General features: G+C 39.6%; 1 protein-coding gene across 9 annotated transcripts in view; it reads right to left on the bottom strand.

Annotated features, from left to right (window-relative positions):
- MACROD2 (mono-ADP ribosylhydrolase 2) overlaps positions 1–12908 on the bottom strand; it is an 859998-nt gene that overhangs the window by 357664 nt on the left and 489426 nt on the right. For all 9 annotated transcript variants that reach the window (XM_083829142.1, XM_083829141.1, XM_083829148.1 and 6 more), the window contains one exon: positions 3649–3770. In XM_083829142.1, coding sequence (XP_083685268.1) covers positions 3649–3770 — 122 coding nt within the window. The remainder of the gene's footprint in view (positions 1–3648; positions 3771–12908) is intronic.

The raw sequence follows: 12908 nt of genomic DNA, 5'->3' as shown, positions 1-12908 counted from the left end.
TCACCCTGCACACTTCTGTCCAACTTGATACATTGCCATTCATCACTACTCCTCATTCATAACGCCTCAAGCAATTCTGAATCCTACGACACGATTCACATTCAAAACGGTTTGAACAGTTTACTTTTTTTTTTTTTTATTAATTCCTAGACTTGCTGGTTTTTCTATTTTGAAGATGAGCAACACATTCACACTGTTGCAATCTCTTAATGCCTTCCCACTTGCTTCATTATGAACTGTGTGTGCTCCAGTGCTTTCAGGCTTAGCTAATTCTTTTAGTGTACCTGGGCTTGCTATCACCAATTCCTATTGATGTCAACAGCATACTGCTTCTACTCAGTACCTATTACAAAATTCTTCTGTTTCCTCTTGCCCATCCACATGCATTTCATTTTTAAGAGGCAACCAAAATTTGCCATCGCTCAGCACATCTGATTTTCTCTTCCTCATTTAACATGGATAACCTTTTTCCCCCCAGTTTATCTTGTTTATCTTCTCCCTATTGCAAATATATCTGATGCCATAATCCAGTCCACGCTGGAGTTGCCTGTTAGAGTCAAGTTAAGTAATTCTGTTCTCTGTAACAGCTCTCTACAAGCATTAAAAATCTGTATTTTTTTTTCTCCTTTCTCTTCAAGTCTACTATATTGGATCTTGTAAAACCCACTCGCACTTTGTATTCTTCTCTTCAGACTTGCAGTAATCTAGTGCTCCTTAATTGAATGAATTATACATCTTAACTTTGCTCCAGGCTTGATTTGTTCATTAGGGTAGACCCTCAAGTAGCCTTTACTCCCCAAAGCATCACTGAAATCACTGGACTTTGGGCTTCTCAGAACAGCTCACGATCTGTCATGTGGACTTGAAAATCCATATTGCTTGCTAAGCTTCTTAATGCTGGTGTGAATGAATGGCTCTTGGCTCCTGCTCAGCCTGTGCAGCTGCGTCCTGAAACTCTGGGTGTTGTGTATTTTATTTTTTTTATTTTTATCTCAAGCAGGTGCACAGTCAACAGCTCCTAACCAGCAAGGAAATAATCCGTGGATGATTTCTCCCATGGTCATTTTTTCGTACTGGAATATCAAGCTAGTTTTTAGTGAAACCCTTGAAAAGGCTTGAGTAGGACCATTCCTTATTATTCCATGTTACATACAAAGCTACCACACATAATGTCCTAAAATTACAAAATCCCTACAGATAGGAGCATTACTAGGCATTGACCAATGCCCGGTGCCGTTTTCTTTTTTCTTTTTAGTTTCATTATTTTTCTTTACTCACATCATTTAATCTCTCCCCCCACCTCACTAATCTGAATGGCCCGAAAGCAGCATGTAAATGCCCAGAGCCTGAAGGCAGGAACAACGGTGCATGTGGGTACAACAGCACAGAGACCTTACTGCCTCCAATGTCAATCACAGCAGAAGAAAGAAATGCCCGTGTGTTTAAACAGTCCTGGAGAAAATTCAGAACATCCCCAGATACTGTTTTCCATTCTAATTTACGTACATAGTGTTAAAAGAAAAATACAATCATAATCAATTAATAACTCTATTTGATATCAGCTTTCTTTAGTGGCTGGATAATGACAAAGATAGGGCTCATTGGGCAAAATATTGATAAGTATAGAGAGGATTTTATTAGCAGGAAGAGCGTGAAGAGCACAGTTTGCTCCAGAAAAGAAGTAAGAAATACTTAACTGCTTTGGCTCAGTAGGCCACATCTAAATTGGGCTAAAATCCTTACGTCTCACATGTCCCTCACCTCAAAAAACTTTTGTTTTCCAGTTTAGGAAATTGTGTTATATTTTTTATATTATATCGTTATATTATTTAATATTATTAAATTATTATAATGTACTAACTTTTATATGTCAATAGCTTTCCCTTACAGGATATTTCACCCTATTATATCACCATTTGTCCAATTAACATTTTTTAGATATAGTTTACATTCCAAGTTGCAAGAAACATACATGCTATCACATAAACATAATTCACTCTTGGCAGCAGATTTGACAGGTAGTAGAGTTCAGCTAAATTAACCTAATGATGCATTGCTTGATAAAATTCTTTTCCGCAAGTAATCTGAACTTGAGTGCCTGGTATTTGTGCCGCTGCAGAAAAATCAAAACACCGTATCACTAGATCAACATCAAATGAATGCATAGAACCCTGGACTTATCTTCCTTTCTGAGCAAAGCCCAATCTTCAGGAAATAAGCTGTACATCACTACCATAATTACATACAGAGACAGAATACATTATCAACAGCAAAGTCCACTTAGCTAAAGAGTATTTTTTAACTGTTCTAAAATTCCACCTCATAAAGCTCAGATTGCACTATAATTTCCATAACAAATGGGGAATTAGCTGCAGAATTAGGGGACGGAATTAGCATACATGTAGACATTTAACTGTCTATGTTACTTTCAAGCTGGATCACTTCGCAGCTAATTTTTTTTTGACAAACAAAATTTTATCAAGCCATAGTATAGCATGCTACTGTACTTGAAACAGTTACAGAAACAGTGTTTTCCTTTCTTACACAGTTGGAATAATTTTGGTTTGACTTTTTCCACCAGATTGCATCCACCTACTCCTTCCCAAATCTTGCAGTAATAATCTCCCACTTCCCCTAGCTGGTCATTTATTGAGAAATGGTTTCTTTACAGCCTTTCTCTGTACCCTTTAGTTAAGGGCAACATGATATTTAATCATTGCAATGAGAGAAGATAGCTAAAGAAGGATTCTTGACTGTTTATGACAGTGAGAGTCCCCTCCATGCAGGGATTTTATTTCACCCAAATAACGTGTGGCCAGAGCTCATGGTGTGCCAGGTTTGGCAACTGTGCATCTACATTTGCCATGCCTCTGCATGGACACCCCCTGCATGGGGCATGGGACAGGCTGGGGGATGCACACACTATGGCACGGGGACCCACATGAAGGCTACAGCACTTTGCCCCCTTCCACCACCTCCCCATTAATCCCTGCTAAGGCCACCTCTGCTTCACACGCACCTGAGCAGAGCCACATGCATACATTTGGTCCTCTACACACTGAACTACTCACTTGCGTGTTTGGTCTTTGAAAATTTGGCTTTTTGAGGTACAGAAGTGTAATGTGCACTTGAAGCAATCAAAGAACCTTCGCAATTAAAAGCAAAATTATATAAGAAGCTATTTTAAACCTATGATGATTTATTTCAGCAAGGTGATGCTATAAAACCCTGCCACTTGGCCAATATACTTATTTTTAGGAAGGTACATTAACAGACAGAATAAACAACAATTAATCACTCAGCTGTTGAGGCAGCACTGCATACAGTTAGACACTTGACCGGCAACTTCTTAGGTCATCTTTAGTAAATTATAGAGTATGAAACGAACAACGGGAACAGCTACTTACCTTAATGGGAGAGAGGTTTGCACATCTATACTTGTTGTACACTACAAGGCCAGTTTTTCTTACTCTTTTATAGAATAGCCTTTTTCTTTGTGTAGCAATTATTTTGGCCAAATATATAATTTCTTGCTTTTCAATATCACATGCAAGCAGGAATTTCTTCTGGAAGCCTATTATTATATCAATAATTACTCTATAACAAGTAAATAAAACCCTCCCAAAAATGACATGCTTGCATACTTACAAGTGATCTGATGTTGTTTTCTTTTGCCAGTTTCAGAGAGGATTTATAGCAATTTGCCAAGTTTTCTTTATGAGTGTCAGTAAGATATCCTCTTGCGATTGGCCCAACAGTATGGATCACATCTGCAAGAAATGGTAAAAAAAAAAAAGGCATAACTATTAATTATGGTTCTTAAGATGGTTTATTACTTCACTCGTGACTCCACAGAACTACTACATTGCAAGTCAGTCCATTCTGGTATGTATGTAGATGTAAATGTAGGAGCAATATTCTAAGAAAATGTCTTTAACTGGTAAGCATATAATAAGCTACACTTGCACAAATTAAATCAAAGTGAGAAACTGTAAGTGCCAAATTTTGAAGCAAGATTACATTTGGGCTAAAGGAAAAACCAATAAAAACATACTAAATGTTTGTTGCATGTGTACCACAATCCACACACAGGATAGGTCACAAGTCTGAAACAGTTGCCCTCACCCCTCATGTCCCACTCATCAGGAAAGCTCACCACAAAACCTTGGCATATAAGCAGCGATACACAGGGATTCAGTTTTTGTCTAATGTTTGAAACCTTTCCTCTGCACCCATTTGAAGAGAAGTAGAAGTTGGGACCTATGAATGCGCTAGTTATTCAAAGAATCTGCTTTCCTCTCACATCAGACCAGATGGAGACACTGTGCAATAAAACAAGAGTATCTTATTCTGTTTGAAGAATTTTAATGAACAAAAAGAGAAAGAACAGTCAGGGAGTATCTCAGGTATGATGCCTCTGGATGCACTGAAATCAGATGTTGCAATCAATCAGTGTCTTTAAAGTGCTGCAAGAGAAATGAAGTAAAAAGCCTAGGGTAAAAAAAACAGAGAAACATACAAACTAAAAGGTATCATGAAAAATTATTTCCCCACACACACACGCAGACTTGCTGACTAGTAAGCACATTTACTTTTCCAACATCATTCTTCTATACCACATGCAAACATGCTGCAGTGAGTTATGGTGGCAGGTACATCCTTCCTGCCACTTTCCCTTTATCATCCCCTACAACATCCAGCAGCAATAAACAATGGCACCCTTTTTTTGTAACATTGCCTCGAAAAGGGATTCAGTCAATGCTGTACAATTCAGGCACCACCAGTCCCCTTTGGTTATGTTGTGTTTGTCCCATACATGACAGACTTCCAAGCAACATCTGCTGTTGTTACACCCCAGAATAATTTAGTTTGCTGGCAGATCCTACAGAATTCACACCAGTATTGTTTGTCCAAGCAGCCTTTGATTATTCCCCTCCAATCTATACCAAACCATTTGTGAAACTGGCCAAACGTTAAAATGTCAGTTGTCTTCATATTTGTTATTATTCCAGTCAGACATCATCTGCCAAATCCTGGTCTCTACAACTTAAAAGGCAGCTTATGTACTGAAACAACGTTTTGAACATTTCCAAAACTTTCTTGACGTTAGCCAAAAATATTGGATAGCCGTATAACGCACATAACTATCCAGTCCCTCTGACCCTTCCAAGTTTCTTCACATACCTCCCAATAGCTTTCTATGTGTTTTAAAGAACCCTCTGCTTTTCTCTCGTGAATTCACTCCGGAAAAGAGAAACATCTTGGTGGCCACCATCTTGCAATGCCTCTGGCATAGAAAGTACCTTCACAGTAGTTTTCTGCTTAATACTGAGCTTTTCTTTCAGAACTCTGTGCATCTAAGAGCATCCCAGTGCCCAGAAACACAGAGGAACTGGCTGTGATAGAAACCTGAAACTAAAGTTCCTAAGTACTGTGAAAACCCACCATACCAAGAAGTAAATAAAAAAGGTTAACTACTCTTCTTTTCATTTCGATCACAGTAATTTTCTCCAGTTGTGGGAACAAGACGGATAGATTGGACAATTTCTGTTGAGCGTCGCAGCTGCTGTACAATAACTACAGCAAACCCTCCCCACAGCATTTCAGGCAACTGAAACAAGAACTAGGTGTTCAGTCTTGGTTTGCTGATGATGGGAAAGCAAGCAGGTGATGGAAACAAGTAGAGTGGTTTTACCCAGGAGTTCAGAAAAGTTATTTCACAAATACATTTTAGCTACTACAATAAACTGAGTACTATTATGACCTAGGAAGAGAAAGAAAGAAACAGCACAGCTAGTTTGAAATTTGCTTCTGCTTACAGAGATAAGGTTATATGAGCACTTCCATTAGGAAAGACCATAATTTCAGGTGTCTGTAAACTGTAAGTACAGCAGTTTGCTTCAGGTTGAAACTTTCCAGGGAAGGTTTTCATTTGGAAGCATTAGCACTTGGCTGCTAGCAACTTCAGAAAAAGAAAAAGCATCTCTTGACACATTTTTCTTTATTATTTGTTTTTGAAAGAGGCAAGCTGCAGTTATTGAGCACAGGGAAGGAATATACCAGTACATCTGACCTCAATCAAGGCCATTTTGTGTTTATAGACACTAAGATCAGAGGTACTGCGATGCATTTTAAATTCATAACACCTACTAGCCAACAAGCAAATAAAGGAATGACTATAAAACTAACTTAACAGCCCAGCGTAAAAGATGAACAAAGAGTCACAGAACAATTCCCTCTTTCTGCATTTCAAAGTATAGCTGCTCAAAAGCTGAAGCCTAATAGCTTAAATTAACAATTAGTTACTAACCAACAAGATGCGTGATTTGAGGAACAGCCCAAGGACCAAATTCTTGCTGGAGTCTTTCTATACACCTCCTCAACCCTCACTGGCAGTTTTCTTCACTCATTTAATGTTAGACTCCGTTTCTTTCATCCTCTGTTGTTAAACATTAGCTTTAAAAATTCTCTTCTCAACAGTGGGAAATATTTCTTGTATTTTTTTCCAGAATTTCCCGATTTAGCATTTTCAAGGTACCTCATTACCAACTCTCTATCACTGCACCAGATACTTCATATAAATCGGTAACTTTTAATATAATTATTGACTTGTGTGTGTTAATTTCTACAAGCTGAGAATAGGTGCCTCTTTGGACAGAACACTGAAGATGGTTATAAGTTGGTTTATAATCCATCAAAAATACCATAATTGTTTAAGAATTCATTGTCAAAAATTGCTTTTCTTAAATGCATTCTTATTCAGAAATACATGACAGTAAGATTTTACAAGCAGAGCAGCATTAATAACATGACATTCTGTTTCTTGGTCAGCAGATGAACAGGAGAGTAAAGATTTTATTGTTGTACTTTGTCAATAAAATCTGCATATCCATACATTGCCTGAACTATTATTCTGCTGAAGCTATTCCCCAATATGTTAAGGCTTGAAGCCAAGCAAAATCCTTTGAGATTATACAGGCATAAAGCAAACAAACCAGAAAATAAAACCGATTCCACACCACCCCCAGCCCAAGAAGTTAATATATAAGGATCAGACTTCACAGGCTGAAGCAGAGCCGTTTATTTTTAATATAGCTACGAAGACTGTGTCAATCTTCCAGCGTGTCTGTCACAAGAAAGTTTTGTTTCTGCTCTCATGCTTATCCAGCTGCACAAAAAGCTGGTGAAATTCAGATGCTGCAGAGCTGAAGGACATGATGAGGAGGTTTACAGACATTTATCCCTGAAAAAACTAACCGGTATCCCTGACAAAGCTGTAAACTGCTGCCCTGCTACTTCAGCCACCTGCAACAGCAGCCGGCCTCAAATGTAAACCCATGGCACTGCTGGTGGGACACAAGCACTATTTGAAGGACTCCCACATCAGTCTACCCATGGCCAAACAGGCATCCACACTAGAGAAGCCCACAGCCCTTCTGAAACAAGTGCGACTTCTGGGTCAGACTCCAGTGATAGCAGAGGACTTGGATGGGGATCTTGCACAGAGATGACTTTTACCCAAAAATAATGGAAACCAGGGGAAAAAACAAACAAGAGCACCAATGACAGGGATGAGCACGATGAGAAGTTTAAGCCAATGTGCTCACAGATGTCTAACAACATGACAGAGAAGTGGTCCCATTGCCCAAAAATTCTCAAACTCAAGGAAATTCAGAGAAACACCCAAAAGACTTGTTTTGGTTGGAAAAGGCTGGTAGAGATGCCTGCTACCAAGCAGCACTGGCTCTTCCTTGGAGCTCCTGAACTCCCTTTGCCCTCAGGGTGTTCTTTAAGGAGGTGAAACAATAGCAAGGGATACAGAGAGAGTTCCCCAACATGTCTCCAGATGCTTTTTCTTTTTTTCAAAAAACAGGTAACAGAGTAAAATTAGGTACAGCCAGATCTCAGAGAATGCCACACTCACCATTTGTAACATTCTCATTTTTATGCCAAATGGAGGGGCCCACATTGCTTTGAAGCTTCTGATTTACCATAGTCAGTCTTCAAGCTGAGAACTTCAATAAGAAAGCTGCAGTCCCTGCCTTCCTAAATCACTTTCACCGTACATACACAACAGATACGTTTGCCCTCATTTTTAAGAGTACATAGAGGTGAAGAGCCCCAGAGGTAGGTGTATTTTCATCTGGGATTCAGGCCACAACAATGGATCAAAGTGCTTTTAATGGTAATGAAACTACTCAGTATTAAAGTGATGTTCATAATAGGGAAGGAGTTAATTTTCCTCCAGAAACACTTCCAGAAAGAGATAAAGGTGGCTGAGAAAGCATTGGCACAGACCTATGCTCTACAGACATGTTTTAGAGCTCCATTAGGGGTGACAATTTAGTTTTACACTGGTATCTCTAAGGTTTGCGTTGCAACATGTGGCTGATCCATGGAGATCTTACTGGATCTGCTGCTCTTTTTTTCCCCCCATTGTTTGAGTTTCAGACTTATGGTTAGAAATTCTGGCAGCCAAACAGAGGACACATAGCATTGACACATCGATTTGAATGAGCACAGGCTATGCATCAGCTAGGCTTGTTTTCATTCAGTTTTTCTTCTCGTTTTTCTCTGAAGCACTATAATGAAAGCAGGCATCTTGTGCAAGCCATTAACTAACCTTGAGGTATAACAAGCACTTTGGCATTTAAAATATCCCTGTCCATACTTAGCCATTAGTGAAAATAAATGTAGTTTATGCATTTAATCAACATTTCGCAAGCACAGTGACTCTTCCCTCAAATTCCTATTCAGGCCAGTGAAAATGAGACCACGTCTGCCTTATCATATAAGGCCCACATGTAAAATGACCAGTGAGGCTTGTTTTCTCTGGCCTTCTTCTTTAAATAAATCAGTCCATAAATCTTAACTTGCTGTTTTCCTCACAATTGTGTATCCACAGTGCTTCAGAAAATGGGCAGAACAGTGTGGGCCAAGAGGAAAAACAACCTTCCCGCTGCAAAAGCATGAAGATGCAGCTGTGATTCACAGACACCACAGAGGACACTGATGTCACTTACACTTCCATTATTCTCCATAGAAGTGACACTAAATAGCAAAAATATTAGAATACTAATTTATTTTTTTTTTCAAACAAATGAAAAAGTACAAGGAAGTTTCTCTCAGGTCTTCCCTCACAGAAGCAAGGGCAGCCCATTCACAGCATTTACAAGCCAGCAGACCAAGGCTATTGTCACTCATGTTTCCCTCCTTCATCCCATTCCTGCACTCACAGCTGTAATCAGCCCATCTTGCAACTGCATAACAAGGCTGTCCCCTGCCCCTCATAGCCTGAGCCAGGGGATTTTTAAGAAGTGCACTGTGTGCTGTTGAATAAAAAAATAAATCGAACAAAACGTCAGAAAACTTAGGGCTCCACTTGTAAATCTTTTCAGTAGATTTACTCAATAAGCACTCACCATATTAGTCCTGAAAACGTAGCTAGGGTTCAACTGATAGGAGGTGGAATTACCTCCAGGAGTTCTCTTGTGCCCACTATCCCTGCTCTTGAAGAGCACATGTAGCCTCGTGCTTTGGTATACATGTTTGCTTGGCTTGTTCATTTTCTCTTGCCAGTTACGTGCACTCACACATAAAATGTGTGGTTTTGACATGTAGTAAGCAACTGCTAATTTAAGTTCAACCTAAATGAATCCCCCAGGGCCTCTGCCTAATTTATTTACTAATACATGCCTCCAAAACTTGATTAGCTGAGCTGAATAGTTTACAAGCAAGAAAACATCTTTTGTAGATCACACAATGCTACACTTGACATATGACACAGCTCTCCAGTTATGAAGTATTTGCTTTGTATCTTCTCACCTTTCTAGCTATTGCAATCATCAAAAATTTTGTAAAAGCACATCACTTATACACAGAGAAAAGTTGCATTCATCAGCATTTAAAGCAACTGCCTCAGTTTTTAGGCTTGAATCAATAAGCACAGCTCAGCCTGAACTCTGTCCCCTTCACAGCTTCCTCCTGTGTTTAAATAGGTGTTTTGGATGAACCAAACAATGTTTCATTAGATGCAAAAGCTATGATATCTAAAAGCCATTTGTGTAAAACATCTAAGCCATTTTTCACCTAAATGGCATTGTCTGCCCAAGAAAAGGTAAAGAATGTTTACTGCTAAATGATTAACTGGTATATTTCTTTGCAGGCTAGGTGTGTATTTTAAGTACGAGACGGCAGAGACAGACAGAAAACAATAATCCCCAAGGGAGAGGCCAAGGGTGAGGTCCTTTGGGAGCCACAGCAGCCAGTGCTCAACAGCCGGCGTTTAGCAGAGCGCGATGGCTCAGCCTCCGTGGGACGCTGAAAACACAGAGGGCTTGTTCACAGTGGTTATACCACTGCCTCAACAGCCGGACGGAGAATTAGGTCCTGCAAGTTGAAACCCAAGATTTCTGGCACTCGTAGTCATCATTAAAGAGAAGGCCATGGTGTGCCCGTGCAATCCCAGTGAGCTCCCCTGCCATTGGTGTGCTCCCAGCTGCCATCGCAGCCTCCCCATTAGCCACCGAGACAACGGGAGGCTCTGTTCAGGCAAGAGAAAAGGTGCAATTAAGAGACACTACATTATATCCCAAAGTAATAGTTTTACAAAGCAATTTAGCACTATGATGACAGATGTCAAAGCAGCGACTAGACAGACGGCCCCACCACTTCTATGGAAATAATTGCCTACATGTAAAACTGAAACGCAACGGCTCCACTTGGGATATTCATAATGCGATGCAATACGAATGAACTTGAAAGGCACACGACGTGACTTCACATGAAATTACAACATCCATGACTTGCTTCTTTTTTCTTCTTGAATCTGGACTTCTAACAGTAGCAGCAGAAATGCTTAATTGCTATCCCTGTTCACCTCTGCAAGCCATCTATCCAAACAAAGACCTTACAATAACTAGGAAAACAGGACAGAAAATGAAAGCACGTTGCCCCAAGCAGATATTTTGTCCTCATCGCACCACAGCAAACTCCATTTTGCTGTAGCAACAGAGGAGCTCTGCCAAGCCCGGTCTTCATTGTGTGGCTGCCCAGGAAACACACACCGAGTGACCTCCTTGACCCAAGTAATGCTCTCCACCTTTCTCTGACCATTGTTCCTGGCAAGTGGCCAAGGCAAGAGATAAAGAAACCCTAATCTGTCTTTTGGATTATTCTTTTTGGATGCAGGAAAGCACAAGCCACAAAAGATTCTCTATTTCTCTCTTCATTGAGCAGCAAGAGATGTTTTGGGGAGGTTGTTTGTTTTTGATTTGTCAAATAATTTAATCGGGCAGCTTTTCAGCACACAAAACTTGTTTGCTCTTAAATTGAGAAGACTTAATCTTAAAGACTAAATAAGAGGGAGTTTCAGTCTGGTCTTCCACACAACTTTCAAACCAAAGTAGGTAGCATGGCAAAGGATGTAACACTATCAACGGCCACATAAATCCACAGTATGTTTAACCACACTTCACACTCAATTCAAAGCAGAAGCTTGAAAAAACATGACCCTTAGAAAACATGCAATACAAATCAAAACATGAAAAGATGCAGAAATATTTCCAGTGGGCATTTTAAAATTAATCTTGGTTCCATAGTTTTGGAATTGGACTAAATACAGGGGCACAGAAATCTAAGATGAGCTAAAGCTCTCAGCTTCTGGAAACCCAGACCCCTTGCCACACTTGGGCTGTTTTTAGTGTACACCCCAATAACCCAATTCCATGAAAGCTGATACAGTCATCTCTGCTGGTGTACCGCACAAGCAAAGCACAGATACGTCCCTTTGGATGGGAACACGACAAAAACCACGACTGGATCAGCCTCACTGCAAAACATAATACCGGACTAACAAAATTTTATCCAAAAAAGATTTACATTCAGAACTGAAAGTCTTCAATTCTTCCACTGTCCTCTGAGTGGCAAACAGAGCTAGGAGTGCTCTAATATTTAACATTAAACTATAGGAAAAGCCCTGGATTTCCTGGATAAAGGGTTTTCCAGTAAGCAAAACAGAAATTGCACATCACTAACATTTCTTATTAAGCCACATTTTATTATTAGGTTGAGGTTGCTGCAGGGGCACTGAAATAAAGGAAGGCATCCCCAGAGAACTACAGAGAAATGACTAACAAGCCAAGGAAGTGACATGTAACACTTGCCTCAGGCATGGGAAATCTTGAACTGGGTCTCAAAGAGAAGCAGGCTCCTTTTCAGGCAGGAGGCATCACTAAAGTCTTCAAGCAAATTTCTGAAGCCTAGATGAGGGCCGAGTCACTGGGTGCTGACTGAAGATACCACATCTCCTCAAGTCGCAAGCTTGAAAGGTATCTATTTTCCTTCAGGGAAGCCAGAAGAGCTTCGTAGATAGCTATTTTTTAATTATTTTATCTTTTAATCAGATCACTTCAGGTAAAGAGATTTCTAAAAATTAGAGCTGTTTCTCTAATAGAAAATTTTATGGGATTCTTAAAGAAGCAATAAAGAACTATTTAAAGTTTCAAGGAAAAATTTATTACGTTCATAGTTTTATTATGGTTTATCTATTCCTTGACAGCGACACACCACAAAAAGTTACCATGTTCATTTTCTCATTTACTTTTTCTGCACGTTCTTTTCTGGAGAATAAACTCCTTCCGCCTTCAATATTGGAGCACACCTTTTTCATGCAACACTTCTCTAATACATGTAACCTGCACAGCAGAAAATACATGCTTTTCTAAGGATTTTGCTCATTTTCATCAAGAAAGAGAAGTGATTAGATTACAGACTCTCCATGCATCTTGTAAAGAAACTAGTGGTAGTTATATCAGCCTGATTACCTTCACAATTTGACTCTTCAGACTTTGGAAACCTTGCTAGAAAAGTTTAGTTTTTCCCTTGCCACAAACACGCCGCTCACAGAA

The sequence above is a fragment of the Anser anser genome (genome assembly GCF_964211835.1).
Source record: "Anser anser genome assembly, chromosome: 3".
In the NCBI taxonomy this organism is placed as follows: domain Eukaryota; kingdom Metazoa; phylum Chordata; class Aves; order Anseriformes; family Anatidae; genus Anser; species Anser anser.
Note: the sequence above shows the minus strand (reverse complement) of the source record. Positions and strands in the feature narration are given on the sequence as shown.